This window comes from Mercurialis annua, linkage group LG5 (assembly GCF_937616625.2).
Source record: "Mercurialis annua linkage group LG5, ddMerAnnu1.2, whole genome shotgun sequence".
In the NCBI taxonomy this organism is placed as follows: Eukaryota; Viridiplantae; Streptophyta; class Magnoliopsida; order Malpighiales; family Euphorbiaceae; genus Mercurialis; species Mercurialis annua.
Genome location: NC_065574.1, coordinates 49,645,662 through 49,665,775, shown reverse-complemented (window position 1 = coordinate 49,665,775; position 20,114 = coordinate 49,645,662). Strand labels below are relative to the sequence as shown.

The following is a 20,114-nucleotide window of genomic DNA, read 5'->3' as shown; positions in this document are numbered from 1 at the left end:
CTGACAAGCTTGCTTGGAGCTTACGTTTTTAAAAATGGGGATGACAGTACTGTGAGTTTTACTTTGTGGTTTTTACTTTTGAATATTTATATTTAAACTGTTTTTAAATAACAAATCGCAGTAGTATAACTTAACCATGAAAGATCCATTGGAACAAGCTTCCTATTGGTTGTCAATAGGACTGTGTGATCACCAGTAGTGTTTTTCGATACGAGCCTGTGTCTGACATAGAGGTCAGTTAAAGTCATTGGGCGTTGGAAGTGCTAGCGACCCTGACTTAACAGTCTGAGACGGCAGTAACGGTTACGGTCACAGGCAGTACTGTGATGGCAGTTTCACGGTTACGGTCCAGACACCCGGCTTAGACGGCAGTGATTCAGTTCACGGTCTAAGGCCTATATTGTGTAGGTTGAGACCCATACAATAGTCTGTCTTGTAGGGTTTCATCTGGATCGACTAATTGGTAATATTTTACATATACAAATGTTTTATGTATTTGCGATTTGAATATTCAACTGTAAATTTGTAGACTCACTCAGAAATATTTATATTTCTGACCCTCCCCAATGTTTACCTTTCAGGTAATCAAGTACGAGGTCGGACTTCCACAATAATTCTGGAAGTCAATGTTAGTCATACCTCTAGAGCTGCAAGTAGTCGGGTACTGGGAAGTCTGTCTTTTTATTTACAGAAGTTCAAACTTATTTTGATATACTCTGATTTGAACTACTGTATATGTATATGATTGAAAAGCTGCGTGTTTTCTAAAATGCTAGGACCAGTTGTTTGAGTGATACACTGGTTTCGTGTGTTTAGCATTTTAGGATTATATTGAAAACAGAGCAGGTGCGTCAACTGAGATTGATGTTTGCGCTCTAGTTTCTTTAAATACAATCAGGGTCTTAAGACCCAGTTTTTCAGAAATGTGTTTACGTTAAACGAGAGAAAGGTTTTAACGATATTTTCTGAAAACAGATCATATGTGATATATGATCTTGAATTGCGATCGCGTTTTTGATAAAGGTGTTAAAGTATTTCTGCAACGAGGTTGCAAACCTTTTTATGTTTTAAAACGCGAAAAATTTACAAAGGTTTTTAGGCTTGCTACGGGTTTCGGAGCAACCACTCCCATTCCCTAGCGCCGGTCGCGATCCATGAATTTGGGTCGTGACAGAACCGAACCGAAAAAACCGAACCGAATAAAATATTGGATAATATGGTTTGGTTTGGTTTAAGATTTACAAAAATAGCGGTTTTCGGTTTCGGTTTGGTTTTAGGGTTCGGTTACCGAACCGAACCGAAAAAACCGAAATATTAAAATGAGGGCTATTTCAGTCATCTATATAAATACTATGCATAGACAAAAACCCTAAAAATTAACTCTGCCGCCTCACTTCACTTACCCTCACCCTCAGTCCCTCACCCAAACCTTTCCCTTTCTCTTTTATTTTTCATAAATCTTTTTCCTTTATCAAAATATCAAACTGAACTTCTCCATTTTTCTTGCCAAAATCGTCTTTCTCCGGTTAGTAGCCGAACAATATTAAGTCGTTTTTTTATTAAAATCGATTTCTGTTTCATGGATTTAACTTTTGTATTATTGTTAGAGATCTTTTGTTAAATATTTTGCCAATTTTATGATAAATCTTGAAAATATCTTTAGTTTTTTTATGTTATTTTCCATTTGTTTTACTGATTTCATGAAATTTTGATTTTTAATCTTGCAGGACTAAGATCTCTTAGTGAAGAAAAAGAAAAAGAGAAAGCAATATTTTTTTGTTTTAGATCTGTTGATGTTGATCATGAGCAGGAATTAATTAATGTAATTAAGCCACACATTTGTTTATAAAATTATTTATTTTTTCATTCAGATCTGTTATTGTAATTTTACGTTTTTTAGCTCGGTGAACCGACCGAACCGAACCGAAAAAACCGACTTTTTCGGTTGACCGAACCGAAAAAACCGCAAACCATTTAGTGAAGTTTGATTTTGAATTTTATAGGGGTGGTTTGGTTTGGTTTCGGTAATTAGCAAACCGAACCGAACCGAACCGAACCGTGCTCACCCCTAAATGAACATATTAGTAAATTTATTATAATTATATCAATTTTTTTATTTATAATTAATATTAAATTAGTTAAGAATTTTTGTAAAAATAAATATAATATATTCGGTTATTAAATTTGTTCCATGCTGAATTTATTCTTCTTTTGATTTTATAATAACCATAATTAAATAATTAATTTAACTTTTATTAATAATATCTTTAAAAATAATAATAAGATAGAAATTTAAATAATAATATATTGATCAAATACAGTATTTTAATTTTGTAATTCAATCAAACTAAAAGATAGGTATTCCTACTAATTTGGAGACAATTTAGTTATTTTTTACATATTAAAACTAAATTGGGGGTAATTAATCCTGACCATCACTGAATTTTCGAGTTTTTTCATTTTAGTCACTAAACTATTTTTTTTTCATTTTGATCACTAAACTTTCATTTTTTTTTCATTTTGGTATTTCTGGTCAAAAATGCTTAGGTGGCAGCCGGAAGTTGACACGTGACAACTGAATTTTACAGTTTTTACTTTGAAAATTTATCACATATATATAATTTCACTTTGAAAATGAGTTTTTAGATCAAATAATGCATATATGGCAAGTTTTCAGGTTAAAAAAAATTAATTCCGGCTGCCACCTAAGCATTTATGATAGTTCAGTGATCAAAATGAAAAAAAAAATAGTTTAGTGACTGAAATGAAAAAACTCGAAAGTTCAGTGATCTTCAGGATCAATTACCCCTAAATCGGAGATAAGTTAGCTACCTATTCTAATTAGGACTTTAATTACAATAGTGATTAATTAAATAACTAATTAGGTAATGACTATAAAACTTTTATTTAATACTAAACTGAAAAGGATTATTCGGTAAATTTGTATGTCCCCCCCCCCCCCATCCGTGCTTTTATATATAGTATAGATTATTATGTATTATTGATAATATCATATATAATATTAATGAATATCAAAAGCACACTAACGGCTAAGAGCATCTCCAATGCAATGCTAAAATGAAGTGATAATGCCATGATTTAGCATTTAATCTTAAAATGCATCTTCAATGCAGTGCTATAGTTTGTGCTAAATTTAGCATATGCTATATCACGTGCTAAATTTAGCACAGACTATAACATATGCTAATTCAACAACAAATAGCAATTCACTACTGATTATAATTTTACCACGGTCATTTTTTGCATTTATTATTTTAACCTACTTTTTTTTTTTTACTTTTTTCATTTTAAATTTTTTGCTTCTATTTAATTTTACAATATCGATTTGATTTTTTAATAGTAGACCATACATCAATATAATAAAAAAATTAAATAAATTATTTTTATATAATTCATCGATTCTTTTAATTATATCTTTTGAAAACTCATTATTAAATTAAAAAATATTACATAAATTTTAGTTTAAAATATTTAATTAAAAAAATTATTAAATAATTAGCAATTAATAAAATTAAGAGATAATTATCTTAATAAATAATTATAACATTTCTTTTTAACTTTGTGCATTGGAGTAAAATTTGAAATGCTATGCTATCTATAGCATTTTACCACCTTTTCATGCTAAATTTAACATAAAAAATAGCATCCCATTGGACATGCTCTAACTTATTAACATTAATAGCTTATCAATGTAATATCAATATTCATAAAAAAATGTAATATCAATAAATAATCATCAGGTCAACAAATATCCTTCAAATTCAATGAAATGTCAATTTCACAAAATTTATATTCCTAGGAAGGGGATAACCTGTTTGAATAAAAATTAACTGCACTTAATCTTATTAGTGTTGCTTTACGTGTTTCACACGTGACACGTAGTGTGACTTCAATTTATCAAATAAAATTGAGAAAATTACAAAAATATCACATTCATGCTGATTTCTTACTCCATTGCCACTTTTATTTTTTCTTACATTTTCTAACTAATTGTTCCCTAATCTTTTTAACTCAGTTGTTGAATTTCTTTCTTTTTCTAACCATTCCTAATTACCCTACACGTATCTGCACTATTTGATTTTAGATGACAAAATTTGTAAGTAAAGAAAAACGAAGAACTTAGTCATCAGTCGGCGGAAACCACCAGGACCAAACAAATTCCCTTCAAAAACCGCACAAGTAAAATCATTGTCCTTCAAATCTCCATGAAAATTCTCCAAAGCCTCATTAAATGTCTATGTCGCTATCATTATTTTAATGTCTATGTCATTTTCATTTTTTTTCTTAAAATTGCAGGGGTGGCCTTCTAAACCATCGAAAGAAGCGTTTTATTCAAAACATGGTTAGTAAATACAATCTTTCTTTTTTGAGTTGTTGGAAATAAAAAAGGACCTAATTGATGCTTTTCTTGTTCGGAAGCTTTGGCCGAATTTGGATTTCGAATTTGCTGCCTGTTGGTTTGAACTCTTCCTTTATGGTTCTTATACCAAAAGATATTGGCTCCTAAAACATTCGTGATTACCGGCTTATCAGCTTAGTAAATGGGATTTATAAGCTGCTATCAAAATGCCTCTCTGCTAGATTAGCTCCTCTCCTTCACTCTATGATCTCAAATCATCAGCATGTGTTTATTAAGGGTAGGAGTATTATGGACTGTTCAATGATTGATAATGAGTTCATCCATTTTGCAAGGAAAAGAAAAGAGAAACTACTTGTCCTAAAGCTTGATTTTCATAAAACTTTTGATTCTCTAGATTGGAGTTACCTGCTGAGTGTTATGAAATCTACAAGTGGATTACTTGGATGTCTAATTGCTTATCTTCTACGTTCACTTTTGTTCTTGTGAATGGAAGTCTCATTGAGCATCTCATGCTTTAAAGAGGTGTCAGGCAAGGAGATCTGATATCCCCTTACTTGTTTGTTTTAGTTGTAAAACTGTTGAAAAGTATTTTGTAGAAAGCGAAGGAGACGGGTCTTAATAATGGGTTTCCTTTTTCCGATGATCACGGCCCTATATTTGTCCTCCAATTTGCAGATGATACGGTCTTATTTCTCCCTTATGATTTAGAGCAACTGCGCAATTTGACTCGAATACTGTGCTGCTTTGAATTAATTTCAGGTTTGAAAATTAACTTTCAAAAAAAAATCTTTGCTTGGAATTAATGTTTCTGATTCAGAATTGAGTTTAGCATCGGATTTAATGGGCTGCCATGTCGAAAACTTCCCCACTAATACTTGGTTTTCCATTAACGGTTCGTAGGATTTCAATTGCGACTTGGGATCACGTTATTCAGAGATTCAAATCAAAATTGTCCCTTTGGAAAGGTAACTTTCTCTCTCTGGCAGGGAGGTTAGTGCTTTTGAAGTCGGTTCTTTATAGTCTTCCTCTCTATTTTATGTTAATTATTGGGATGAATGTTTGTGTCCAAAATTAGACAGAGAATTTTATGAGATTTTTTTTTAAAAGGCGAGAGTTCTACAAATAGAGTTTTTGTAGAATTTCATGGGAAATTATTTGCATAGAGTTTGATAATGGTGGCTTGGGTGTTTGTTTCGAAACCAAAATTTACTTTTTAAATGGTTATAGAAATTGCGCACGGACAATCGAGACTCTTTATGATTTAGTATGGTTTCTTCTTCATTAACTAGTTGGAATTCACTTCTTTTTGGAGATACTCAACAGCTCTCATTTATTTGGAAAGGTATTAGATATTTTTGTTGTCTTGACGAAAATATTTGGCAGCTTTTTATTATGAATATGGGTTTTAAAATTGGGAATGGTGATTCAATTTCTTTCTGGCACGATAACTGGACTGGGAAATGGTTCGGCAGTGGTTCTTTTTCCCTATTTATATCATCTTTCAAACAGTAAACAAGCTAAGTTTAGCTCAGTTATTTCGGCTGATTGGAGATGGCGAAGAAGACTTAGACTGGGAGAGCAAGAGTAGTTCTTGGATTTTAAATTGCTGTTTTTGCAAAATTGTAATGTTGATAATTTGGGTGAAGATGAACTGATTTGGAAGGGTCATAGCAGCGGGTTCACAACTGCAAGTATGGCTAGAATCATCTGATCAGCTACTATTGTTAATTTTGTTTATGTTCGGCAACAACATTTTTAGGTTTCGGCAGCAACTGGGAGTAGTGTTCTTGGTCAGCAGCATCAGCAGGTTTTCGCAGCAATTGGGAGTAGCATTTCTGGGCAGAATCAACAACAGGTTTCGGCAGTAGCTTGGAGCAACGTTTCTGGGCATAAACTTTGAATTTCAGCAGCAATTCAAGATAATTATGCAGCAGTTAATTTTGCAACAGCAAAAAGTACTTCAGCAGCTACTTTCAGAAAAATATGGGGATGTGAGGCACCTACGAGAGTGCAAATTTTATGTGGACAGCTTTACATTATTGTACTCCGACTCTTTTTTTTTTCTTGCTTCCCGAAAGATTGTTTTGGATAGCAACACTGGGTGTGGTATTTGTGGTGAAGTTGAGACTCAAAACCGTATTTTCTTGCATTGCATTTCTGCTAGAAAAATTTGGTACGAACTTCTCCATATGATGGGTATTGCTTGGATAATGCCTTCTTCTTTTGAGGACTTCTTTTTACAATAGAATGATATTGTTTTTAAGCTAGGTATTTCAAAATTTTGGACAACTATTTGGATTATATTCGTTTGAGAGATTTGGAAGTGTCGCAATTTGCGAGTTTTTCAGCATAAGAATTCGACAACAATGGAGGTGATTTTCAGGAGTTTTACTAGTGTTGTTTTTTTATTATAAATGTAAACATCCCTCTTTTATTTACTCTGGTTAAGACTTGTTTAGAAATCCGGATTTAATCTTTTTGTAGTTTGCTTCTCTTTCGGAGTCGTAGCCTTAAGTGGCGTAAGTTTTGAATAGGGTTGTTTTGCCATTTCTTGTAGCTTTTTAATAAAGCATTTATTTATAAAAAAATTAATTACTTCATTAATTCTTAATTGTTGATTTGGTTTAATTAGTTGTTTAATCTAGTTTATAATAAAAATCCAAATTATCTACTTGCTAAACAATTAAAAAGTAAACGAAATCGGTAATTAGGTCATTGTTCTACTGGAATCGATATTCGGACTTTCGAATTATATGACTTGCGTGCTACCATCACTTGCACGCTTTACTAACAATGAACCATTATAGATTAATGACTTATAAAAAATAAAGTCATAAAGTAAATATGGCACATATTGCAACAGATTTAAATTTAAATTTTTATACTATAATATTACATAAATTATTATGCAATATAATTTTATTTAGCATCTGATCTTTTAAAAGATCAGAATTTAAATTTAATCAAACGATAAAACATATTTGTTGATAATTTTAGTTTTTTATTCAATATTAAAAATAACAATATTTTTATTTTGATGAAATTTTGGAGATGTGGATCATTACTAGAAGACAGAGAATTACCGACGGAAACTTTTGATTTAACGACAGATTTTAGCCTTTTATCAATGAAAAACTTAATCTACCGACGGATTTCAGCCTTTAGCAACGGAAAAATTTGTTGCTAAAATGCAGTTTTCTAGTAGTGGACAGAGGTAATTATGTCATTCCTAATGTGTTAGAAAATCAGGAGGAATCATATAGAGATTAGTGTTTTTTCTTTTGGGTGAAAGAGATTAGTGTTGAGTAACTATTACATGCACAAACACTCATAATTTACTTGAAAAAGATAATACTCATTGACTTTTAATAATGCTTGACCCCAACAAATATGAACCAAGGCTTCAAACCGTGTACACACAATGACCTATTCAATAACAAAAACAAGAGAGTTTTTTGCTTTTTCCTTTCCTTTTTGAGGAGTGGGGTGGAGGCTTATAGGACGCTTTATATATTTTTATTACTATCTTAATACACATTTTTTAATAGAGAATGAAAAAAAATTAAAAAAAAATTATAAATTTTAGAATTTTTTTTTATTTGCATAAAATAAATTAACAAAAGAATTATATATTATTTTTATTCAATTAAATAATAATTTATATTTAAAATACTTTTATTTTTAATATTTTATTATAATTATTATATATGGTACTTAATTATGTAAATAATAATTAAATATTTATAGTTTTAAATAAAAAAATAGAACTAGTATCTATCAATTTGGACATAAAGTATAATAAACAGATTAAAATATAATTTAAAGTGAAATACTTTTATATAAGTGAACTATATAAATTTAAATAAAATTATTTTGTTGGAATTTTTTTATTTAGTTTCGGTCTATTGTTCACCTTCTAATAAACATTTTACTATATGTAATTCATAACATATCTCTATGTGACACGAATTCATGGTGAAATGTGAAACAAAATCTTCTATTATTAAGAATTAAAAATAATTAAATGTAAATAAATTATTATTTTTTTGCCAAAAAATGTAAATAAATTATTAATATTAAGAGTGATGGAGAATTTTCTGTGAAAGAAGTAGAATGATAAATATATATAAAAAAATAATTCGTTAACCTGTTCTTTTAGAGTTAATTTTTTAAAAAAAAAATTTAGATTGAATATGATATCTGATAGTGATTTTTTCTGGACTTACTGTATATTATTACTTTTTATTAACAATGGATGGTTATATAAAATAGTTTCTATGATAAATTTTGATATATAAATAAATGTATAAAATGTCTTAGTTATATATGTAACTCTGTAATTTTTCTTTTTATAATAATAAAATTGGCGTTGTTTATGTTTATTTTATATTTTGCAAAATATATTTGTCAATTTATTACTCCTGTCCGAACCCTCCAAAAACATAAAATTTTAAGAAAAAAATGCCACTACATGTCGTTGGAAGTTGGATGTCATTTTCTAACCGAAAGCAATTTAGTCTCGTAAACCCCTCAAGTTTCCGCAAGTAAAAGAGCTTCTTTAAATGTATATAATCGGAATAGTGAATTTAAGCCTCTAGCCGGAGAAAGATAAAAATAAATAGCAAAATCTATTTTTTTAAATAGATAAAGATTACATTAATCAAATCAAATTATGTATTTATTGGATTCTATTTTTACTATATTTTATCAATTTCGCCATCATATAAAAATAATCACAACTCATCTAATACCGTTAATCTATCAATTTCGACATCAATTATAACGAGTAAACATTTAATCATACCGTTAATCTATAGCTTCAATAATATATTCGCTGAACAACATTCTGCTAAAATCGTTTGATTAAATTAACGACGTCCTAGTACCGCAACAAGAAGAAAAATTTCAACTACAACTCTTGTGGAGCTATTGGCTATATATATATTTCAAGAACCGGTCTCTTGAACTGAAAAATCATACACACGGCCCTTTACTCGGTGGAGACATTGATACGCGTTTCGCACACTCCTACATTTATAAAACGTTGTCGGCTTGATTCCATTTTGTATCACATTTTTCATTTCTCATTTACTATTCACAAGAATCATACCTGTAGTTTACGTGTTTTCATCACAACTATTTTTTTAAACCAAAATGGCCGCCCAAAATCAATGTGGAACACCAACGCCGCCACTACCGCCACCGTGTGGAGGAAGATTCCGCTCAGGCTCTGCCCACGCGCCTCGCTGGGTTCCTAAGCGGGGCCGAGTTCTCAAGAAGTGTATAAAGAAAGTGTGCTCTTTAGTTGGTCGTTGTTTTGGAAAACAGAGTGGTTCCGCCGCTAAATGCTCGTCGTCTACTGTTTTTCCTGGTTAACATTTTGAAAGGGCACATTTCTTGATCTTGATCTTGATCTAGATGTTGAACATTTTCTTAATTTTTGGAATATTCATATAACTAAATAACTGGAGCATTTAGCTTAAATTGGATTAATTTTTGGTGTCTAGTGTTGATTCTAGCTTAACGGATAATTGTCGGGTTTTCTTTAAACTTGAATGAAGTTGGAATTTTTCATTTCTTGATCTTGATTCTTTGAAACTACTTTTCTGGTTTTGTATTTGTATCTTAAATTGAGCGTTTATTACGAGCAGCGTACTGTCGTGTCACGTTATCAACTGTGTCATGTTATTTTTATAACAAGTTAATGTGTGTTGGTAACATCAAAATATTCAATTATTTTTACTTTTTATTTTTAAATATTTTAACATTACAAATATCTAACTCGTTTGAAATGAACATGAAAACCCGAAAAGATTTATCGGGGCATATATCAGAAAGGAAGATTCTCAGGGACAAATTACGGAATCAGAATGACATTTATGACTTCCAAAACCCCAATACCAATTCAATCATCTGATCTAAACAGAGGAGAGGAAGACAATATTGACCAGTTATTTCATACTAAGGTTGATAGATAGGGACATCCGTGTGGACCATGTGATTCATTGATTAATTGTTCTGATTATTGATGATTAATTAAAAACAATGGCATACATGAAATTTTTATATACAGGTATTAAATTCTAGGGCCAATGTTCACTAACAGTTCCTCAACTTTTGTCTCTCCCCCACTATAATTTCTAAACTTTAATTAATAACTATATTGCTCTGAACTTCATTTTCCAATTCTTTTGTATTCTTTTAGGCACATATGTAGCATTGACCAAATTGAAGAGTAAATGAACTTTAGAATTAATATTGTTTGTCTTGTCTCATTAAATCACAAATATGTGAGTCCAGTAACAAGGGTGAGTCTATTTGCATTTATAAAAGTTGTTAAATTGGCGGTATTTACGTAGATTCTGATAACATAAACTTAAAGAAAATTGATGTTCTACTTTATATAACTACAAATCTCTCTCAAAATCTACGAGCCACGACTCAAAATTGTGATAAGCATCCATAGATTGATAGATTGATGAAGTCATATCAAACGTTGTACAATCATCGTACATTTGATCGTAAACACGATCAATACCTTGTGCTACAAGCAATTCTTGATCATTTTGTAAATTGATCGACCCATTAATAGATGAATCATCATCAATTGATGTCTCAAAGTCACTAAATTCTTGATGATGGTCTGCCATAACTTCTTTGCTTGTCTTCGAGCCGGTTAGATCTTGAACAAGTCTCTTGAAGCTTAAGGTATCAGTAATATAAACTTTAGGCCTTAAAGAATCAATCAAGTTGTTGATCATCTTTAGTTGCTTATTTTGACGATTCTTGGATAATTTCTTCAATCTTGCTTTACTAATTACTTTCTTCCCCATGATTTCACTACCTCAATCTTTTTTTTTGGCTAAAATATTTGGAGAATTCAGAGAAATAGGGCTATAATTTATAGGCCTATTGCATACAAAAATCCAAATCTATTTGATATTTTATAAATTTAACCAACATTTTTTTAAAAATTTAATCCAATTTCAAATGCTGATAGCAATTCTAGTCCAATCCAAAACCTGATTAATTGGCATTTCACACAATACATTGAAAAATAAATTTCAAAATTCATATGCGCGTAACTACTAAAATAAAGAGATATTTCGTGTGTGTGTCTGTGTCTGTGTATATATATATATCTCAAAAATACTAAAAAACGCATGTTATATTGAAAAATTATTTGGATCGAGTGCAATAGGATGAATTGAGATATTTTGTAAATACATTATTATGTTGAATATGTTAACTATTTTTTTTTGGACTAAAATTAATGTTATTATTTTGGATTGAACTAAAATTTCTAAGACTAAGATATTTTTTATTTAAATTTGTAAGATCTCATTTCAGAAGGTAAAATTATTGAAATTTTTTGAATCACTAAACTAACTTTTATATATATTAATAGGGTTAATTCCTAAAAAAATCATGAACTTTACACGAACTTTCATTTTAATCATGACCTTTAAAAGTTGTCATTTAAAAGCACGAACTTTCATTTTATTTCAAATCTATCACCAAAATAAAATTCGGTGTATTTTATCTGAGTAAAAATTCCTAATCCTAGATACTCTAACTAAAAAATAATAAGATTTGATGTTGATTAATAACTTGGGTCTTTCATTAATGGTTTAGTGAAGAATTTAGTCAATAAAAATACACTGAAATGATGAATTCGAAACAATATGAAAGTTCGTGTCTTTAAATGACAACTTTTAAAGATCATGATTAAAATGAAACTTCATGTAAAGTTCGTGAGTTTTTTTAGGAATTAGCCCATATTAATATTATCCAAACAACCTACTGTATGAAATAAAACAATGCATGAGATGTTCAAAAGATTCTGAAAGTGATATGGATATTATAATAAGATTTCATAATAAGAGACCTCTTTTTATCTATGAAGTTAAAAAATAGACTAAATAAATAAATAAAAGAATGAAAGAGTCCTGCCCAACTACAATCTAATTAAATATAATATATATGTGAGTAAAGCTGCTGCTTTGAGGAATCTGAAGCAAAATTAGTCAGCAGAATTTTGGCCTAGGCAGTAAAATGTTCAAGTTTTCGTCTCTTTGTTCTTGTTCTTTTTATCATGTTTAGATAAGTAATCCAAATCTTTATTTTAATAATGATTTTGTATTTTAACACGTGGACAGTCAGTAAATTCTACTACAACGAAGTCTGATAAATAAATCACAAATAAGTAGGCAATGTTCTCATTTGTCGTTTAGCTCGTTTAGATTAGGAATAATTATATTGGTGTTAGTCTTAATAACAAAAATTAGAAATTCAAAATTATGCCAATACCATGCTTACACAAATGCTATCCGTATAAAATTGAATGTTTGCACATTGTGGATTTTATGTAAAGTTAGAGACACGAGATCGCACTTTTCCTTTTTTTTTTAAAAGTAAAATGTGGGTTTAAATGCATAAAAAAAATCACCAGCTTTTATGTAATTTTAATATTAACATAATTTTTTAATTTTAATAAAAAAGTATATAAATTTTCAAAATTTTGCAATCAAAAACATTAGCATCATTTTGGATGTAAAACGGCACCGTTTTGTATTAATACGACGCCGTTTTGTATCTAAAATAACACTATTTTTCAAAAGAAAACACACATGGTCTTAATTGCAAAATATTGAAAAATTCATGTTAAATATGTCAAAATCAAAAGATTATATTAAATACTAAAAACACCTGAAAGTTGGTGATTTTTGGTGCATTTAAATTTAAAATATATCAAAAAAGATAGCTCAAATTATTTACAACTCAAAGCCCCACTAAACAAGGCAGCAGGTTTCAACAACAAACAGGGAACAAAATCAAAAAGAGCATATACAAAGTTAATCCAATTCTGATATAATCTCACAAACATCTTATAATTGTTCCTCCTGAAAAACAACTTCAATATCATATCTTTTCTAATCCTAGTCTTGATCACAACAGCATTGCCCACATCTTTCTCAAAAAGTAACACGGTTCCTACCTCTCCAAACATTATAAATGGTTCAAATGAAACCTAACCTTCTAATTCTGGCCAAGAGACTTTTACCATTAGTTTTCTTTTCATACCAGGACCGCTCCCTTCTTCAATTAATTCAATCTATGTTAATAAAACACGCTTTCGTAACAGCTCTAATGATATCAGCCAACTCAGGACAATCGAAGAACAAATGCTCCACATACTTAAAGACATTGTTACAAAAGATACAATTCGCATTCTCAATACAGCCCCACTTCATTAGCTTATCTCTGGTTTTTAATCTTTTCTTGTACATATGTGTCGCTCCAGACGTAACAAAAGTGGGACCTCTTGGCCCGTCTCCAAAGACAAAGTGTCATGCACAGCATGTTGATCCAGATCCGTACATGGCTCCTTGAACCTTCATCTTAGTACCATGGAGCAAATCGAAGTAAAGAAAACTTGTAAATTGGGAGAAAAGCAAGTTGGAGACAGAAATTGAAGGTATAAAATGAGTAAGAAAATTCCACCTTCCTAAGACTTATATGGCACAAGTCTACAAGAAGACAAAAGCTACCCAAAGCCATTTTTTCTGACCGAAAGAGGTCATACTAGAATTTGGATTTTCAGATCCTCAGAATACCAGAATTTGGATTTTCAGATCCTCAAAATACCATAGTGTGGGTTTTCACATCCTAAGCACTAGAATTTGGGGTTTCAAATCCTTATAGCACCAGAAATTGGGTTTTAAATCCTCATAGCACCAGAATTTGGGTTTTTAGATCCTAGATCAGGATTAGATCAAATTTCATCATTGGTAGAGTTGAACAACCCGCTGTCTCTAGTAAATCAGCAGAAGCTCTAGACCGTATATAGACCATATAGATATGCCCAGAAAATGGGATCGATCTCCTACAAAGAACAACATAACATGGGACGGCCCTTGGAAAGACCAAGGGGATGATGTTCCCTCTATAAAGGAAGCACCGAACAAGATAATTACACGACATCCATGCAATTGGATGGCCTTTGGGACGGCCAAAGGAACGCTGTCCTTTCTGCAAAGCTAAGAAGTGTCGGGCATGATAACAACCAGGGATCCAAGCGTTGGATCACTCTCAGGATGGCTAAGAGTTTATGGATCCATTTCCCGGAGCACACTATGGGCATTCCAATCTCAGCAGATGACCCTCAAGACAGCTGAGAAGTATTACTCTCGGAAATGCGTATAGTAAACTGAAATTAGGGGGTATAGAATAAAAATCATGCACCAGAACCGGTAATGCTCAAGTTAGGGCATTAGCAAACCACCGGCGAGTGAGTACCTTCATAGGTGGGCAGTATCTTTGTTGCTAGCCAAATGGCGAGCTTCTTCTTTTCAAGAATTGACCTACTTTGTCAATTCCTCTCAAAGTGGGAGGGAACTCTTTTTTTGGACAGGTAAAAAGTGATAAGTGATTGAAGCGTCAAATGATTATTTCTAAAGAAACATATCCGGTGACGAGCTAGCAATCCGCATGTCTGAATTCAAGCGGGCTAGATTAGTGCGCAGTTGCAAATTTGAAGCATTGAAACGCAATTAACTGCGAATAGCCTATAAAAATCCAAACAGATAGTGATCTAACACTACTAAAAAACACCGTTTTAGCGACGGAAGCTAAATCTGTCGCTAAAACATCAAGATAGCGACGGATAAAACGACGGAACTCAAAACTGTCGCTGTTGGCGTGAAAAAATGGGGCGGGAAGGAGCCCGCCAAGTTAGCGACGGAATGTCCGTCGCTACTCCGTCGCCAATGTGGCGGGAGTTTGGCGGGAAGATTTGGCGCCTGGTTTTTTGGTTAATTTTAGCGACGGATGATCATATCCGTCGCTAAAGTTGAGCTGAACTAAAACGCACCGTTTCAGCCTCATCTTTAGCGACGGAGTTTTGACAATCCGTCGCTAAATTGTGAAGCTGAAACGCTTTGTTTCATTTAATTGATTTTAGCGACGGATTTAACAATCCGTCGCTAAAATCAATTAAAATCCACGAGCAGAACCCTTCTTCCTCACTTCTGTTTCTGTTCTTAATTTTCAAAACCGCCGTTTCTCCTTCTCCGGTGCCAATTTCCGCCGTCTGTTCACCGTGGTATCACCCTCGGTAGGCTCTATTTCACCCTTTAATCTCCATTAACGCCTTTTTATTGTATTTATTTGTTTTTTTTTTGTTAGATTGATTGATTCGCTGCCGCCGTGAATCGTCCTCCGCCGCCGTGAATCCGCCTCTGCCGTCTACATTCCGCCGCCGCTGTCCAGTTAAAGGTTAGGGTTTTGAAAATATAATTTTTATTCATTTTCAGTTTATATTAATTATATAAAGTAATAATTGTTAATTAGATTAATTTACTAATTGATTAGGCTAGGTAATTGTCTAGTTATTAATTCTGAATTAATTTAAATTAGGTTATTTATTTTAATTATTACATAAATTGTTTCATTTTAGGTTAATTATTTTAATTAGATTATTAGTTTAGGTTACTTAGTTTAATTAGAATATAATTGTAGGTTATTTGTTCACTTTTGGTTATTTATTAATTTTTGATTTTCAAAATCAGTTTATATTTATTAAAATTTTAGGTTAGATAAGATTAATAAAATGGTTCACTTCCAATAATTATTCATCTTCTAATAATTGTTTTCTTCTTAACTAAGGGTTTTCGAAGGCGAGTTGCGCAGAGAAAATCCTGAAATCAGCATCTCTCAAATTGAAGCGAAGTTCGAGAGTCAATTTGCCTACTGGTTTCAACAATACGTAAGTATTTTACAAAATACTTTTCGATTCTTTCAATAAAAAGTTCTGATTTATAATACACTTTTACGCTACAGGTGCAAGATCCAACTGTTTGTACTAATCCCTTTATTCTTAGTCTCGCTAAAGGACCTCTTAGATCAGTAAGAACATTTAAGGGGTATCGTGTAAACGGATTAAGTTTCAGACTCAAGCTTATGGGGAGGAACAACTTACTATGAATAGTGGAGTCTACGTGAAGGGAACTCAATATGTCAACAACGAAAATGACTTTTATGGAGTTCTGACAGACATAATTGAGTTGGAGTATCCGGCTCTTCCAATGAAGACGACTGTCTTATTTAAATGCGAGTGGTTCGACCCAGCACGAAATTCTGGCACAATTAGTAACAAAAAATACAACATGGTGGATATTAATAACAGAAAGAGATACAATAAGTATGAACCATTCATCTTAGCCGAACAGGCCGACCAAGTTCATTACCTGCCTTATCCGAGTAAAAGAAGGGATAAATTAAATTGGTGGACAGTTTGCAGGACAAAGGCAAGATCTGAACTTGACATGTCCGAGGGGATTATCCCAGCTTTTCAAGATGTGATAGAAGAAAATCCTCTCATTGTTGCAACGGACGACAATTCGACATATTTAGCTGATGACAACGGAGAAGCAGAAGAAGATGCGTTGTTCGTGCCTCCTGATGAAACAGAATCTGACTTTATCGCATCATCATCAGACGAAGATGAAATTGAAGAACTTTAGTAGCTTAGAGTATTTTTTGTATTAGCATGTTTCTTAATTATAATTATGTTTCATAATTATATTATTCAAGTGTACTATTTTAAATTGAATTCATATTTCTTAGTTATATATTTCACGTATGTAGTGTTATAATGTGTTGTTTAGTTTTGGAACAATTAACTTGACAATTAGTGCAGGTATGAGGGGTCGAGGCTCAGGCGGAGGCTCAGGCCGAGGCTCAGGCGGAGGCTCAGGCCGAGGCTCAGGTCGAGGATCAGGCCGAGGACGGGGGGACCCTACCGAGCCAGTTGAGGAGCAGCATCGTGAGGAGGCTGGAGGACCTGTTCAGCCTTTGCAGGAGCGTGAGGCAGGCGAGCCCCCGGCCATTCTGGACAACCAGGGTAGGGCGATGGTTCGTCCGGACCCTAGCATGTATGATTACAGTTTTTTAAATTTGTGTGAATTTTAGTATGGAATTAATATGTATGTAAAGTAAATTATGCTTATTAAATCACAGGACACTATTGCTGGACTCTGGGCCTGTCTCTCGGGCTATCCGGGATATTTTCAGGCAGTGCTGGTTCGAGACTGGATCATCATGGCGCTTTCTGACAGCGGACCAGAGAGAGCTCTATTTTCAGGAATTTCAGGTAATCAAATTTTCAGTTTAATATATTTAAGTTTTTATATTTGTGAAAATTCTAACTCAAACCTCATGTTATTACTGTTTGCAGAAAAAGTTCTGGTGGGATGACTCGGCGTATAGCGAGGAGGTCATCAGACGGGTCTTCATGACCCATGCAGCCACCCGGTACAAAGACAACATCCACAAGATGAGGAAAACGCAAAAGAAGCATACATCTGTGAATCAGGAGATTTGGGATGCCTGGAATGCATTTTGGGACACAGAGAAGGAGAAAAAGAAGTCAGAGACAGCCCGGGCAAACCGGATGAGTGAGCCGGCGGGCCCCGGTTCTGGTCCTGTCCGCCATACCAGGGGATCTCGCTCCGTTATCAAGCATATGGATGATATGGTTTGTTTTTAATCAGTAATTAAATTACTTAAATAATGTATTTGTTTTATTTTCATACTTAATAAACTGTATTTTTCTGATAGGCTAAGGAGCTCAGCCGGAAGCCGACTGCGACAGAGCTGTACAGTCGCCTTCATAAAACGAAGGCTGAGAAGAAACCGGTCGACAAGAGGGCTCAGGATATGACTGTAAGTCCTTATCACATTAAAATTCTATAAGTTGTGTATATAAAGTGTTGAATATATTATACATGAAGTGTTAAACTGTATAGGCTTAACATTTGTGTAATTTAGAACTCAATATAATTGGTTGGTTGGGTTATATATAGTAATTTGCTTGCAGGACATCCCTGAAAAATGGGTGATGCTCATATTACAGAGGAAATGCTGCCGAAATTTCCTTAATAATTAGAATACAGTGGTATATATGTTTTTCTATTTGTTATAAAACTAAACTGATATGTTTTGTAATTGTTTTGTACGTAGGACGCTATCGCTGAGAGGATTGCTGCTGCGACACAGTCGCAGACCGGAGAGGGGAGCACCTCGAGTCCTGTGGATGAGACGCAGATATTTATGGATATCGAGGGCGTCAACAAGAAGCACCGGGTGTACGGCCTGGGTTCGGCTACCAGCAGGTATGTAGGCCCGAGTATCAGACCGCAAAGAGGCAGCTCTTCACGGACATCACAGCAGGCGGATGAGGAGGTCGAGCGCCGTGTGCAGGCCGGCATCCAGGAGGGCCTGCGCCAGGTTGAGCAGCGGTTGGCGGCGCAGTAGGCGAGCATGGCACAGATGATACGTGATGAGATTGCAAGGATGATGCCGAATCTCCCACCAGAGTATCAGCCACGGTTTCCCCCTCCCCCGCCAGACGGTGGCGACACTACAGATTTGTAGTTTCCTGTTTTGTTTTGTTTTCTAAAATATATTATGTACGATGTTTTTTTTTCAGACAACGTTATATGTATACTTTGATATTTTATTTTATATATATACTTTTATTCAGTTTCAAATAGTTGTAATCTAAATTAAATTTTAATTATTGTATTTAGCAGGTTTTAAACGTCAGCGAAACAAAAAAACAACGGAAAACGGCAAAAATCTGCCAAAAAAATACACCATTGGCGACGGAATTGACAGGTTTAGCGACAGATTTATCCGTCGCTAATGTGGACAAATGGAGACAAAATTTGACATATTAGCGACGGATAAATCCGTCGCTAAGTGGTTACAGTTAGCGACGGATAATCCGTCGCGAATATGTATTTATCTGTCGCCAATTAGTCTCAGAATTCGTCTCCAACTGAGACTAAATGGCGACGGATTACCAAATTTGGCGACGGATTTTCCGTCGCTAAATTTGCCACGGATTGAGAATGTTGGTCGCTACTGGTTTAGCGACCAGTATTGTGGCGACGGAGTGCATCCGTCGCCATTCCGTCGCTAATTACCATTAGCGACGGAATTTAAGGGTTTAGCGACGGAATTATCCGTCGCTAAACCCCTGTTTTTTAGTAGTGTAAGACTAAGAAACTGGACTAATTACAATATCTGTGAAGTAAGTTTGATGGACCAAATTGACCATACGCAAACCCTTAGGGCCCTAAAAGCCTTTTTTGACATTTCTATGCACCAAATAAGCCATTAAACTCTATTTATCACCTCATGCATGTATTAATCCAAATTTAATTTAATAAGTATTCTAATTAGACTTGTAAACTAACATGTATACTCACTTGCACACTTCCCACTCAACTATAATACCTCACTTGTAGAATCCTAATCGAACTTAGACTCTAGCTAACCCTAAGCTACCCTAACCTCTATAATAGAATCTTAGCACACACTAATTAGGGGCCAAACAAGAGGAACACCAGTACGCATCAAAGAACAAAATAAAACCTAATTTACTAATTGTTGGCTGAACCATACATTGCACACAAACACCATATGAGCTAATTCCAATCAATCAAACAAGCTAAATACGCTTCAATCAGTCAAGAACGCACTGCTACACACCGGTTCTAAACTAGATTCTACATCTGGATTGCTAAAAAACGAGTCAAGAACTCATGAAGGTACTTGTGAGGACCTTAATTCATCTTTTATCACTTTTCATGTTCATATGTCAATTCTACATGTTTGTGTTAAAAGTTGTCATTAGAATCGCATGTCTAGCTTATTTTCAATATTT

The 20,114-nt window shown here is 33.3% G+C and overlaps 1 protein-coding gene and 1 long non-coding RNA gene across 2 annotated transcripts; both read left to right on the top strand.

Annotated features, from left to right (window-relative positions):
- Positions 1 to 1,489: 1,489 nt before the first annotated feature.
- On the top strand, positions 1,490 to 1,866 carry LOC126680709 (uncharacterized). Its single transcript, XR_007641271.1, has 2 exons — positions 1,490 to 1,525; positions 1,728 to 1,866. It is a non-coding gene; the product is annotated as an uncharacterized LOC126680709 (long non-coding RNA).
- Positions 1,867 to 17,083: 15,217 nt separating this feature from the next.
- On the top strand, positions 17,084 to 18,697 carry LOC126682003 (uncharacterized). Its single transcript, XM_056105926.1, has 5 exons — positions 17,084 to 17,316; positions 17,402 to 17,534; positions 17,619 to 17,918; positions 18,002 to 18,106; positions 18,404 to 18,697. Exons 1-5 carry the CDS (start codon positions 17,084 to 17,086, stop codon positions 18,695 to 18,697), a joined length of 1,065 nt encoding a protein of 354 aa, XP_055961901.1.
- Positions 18,698 to 20,114: the final 1,417 nt, after the last annotated feature.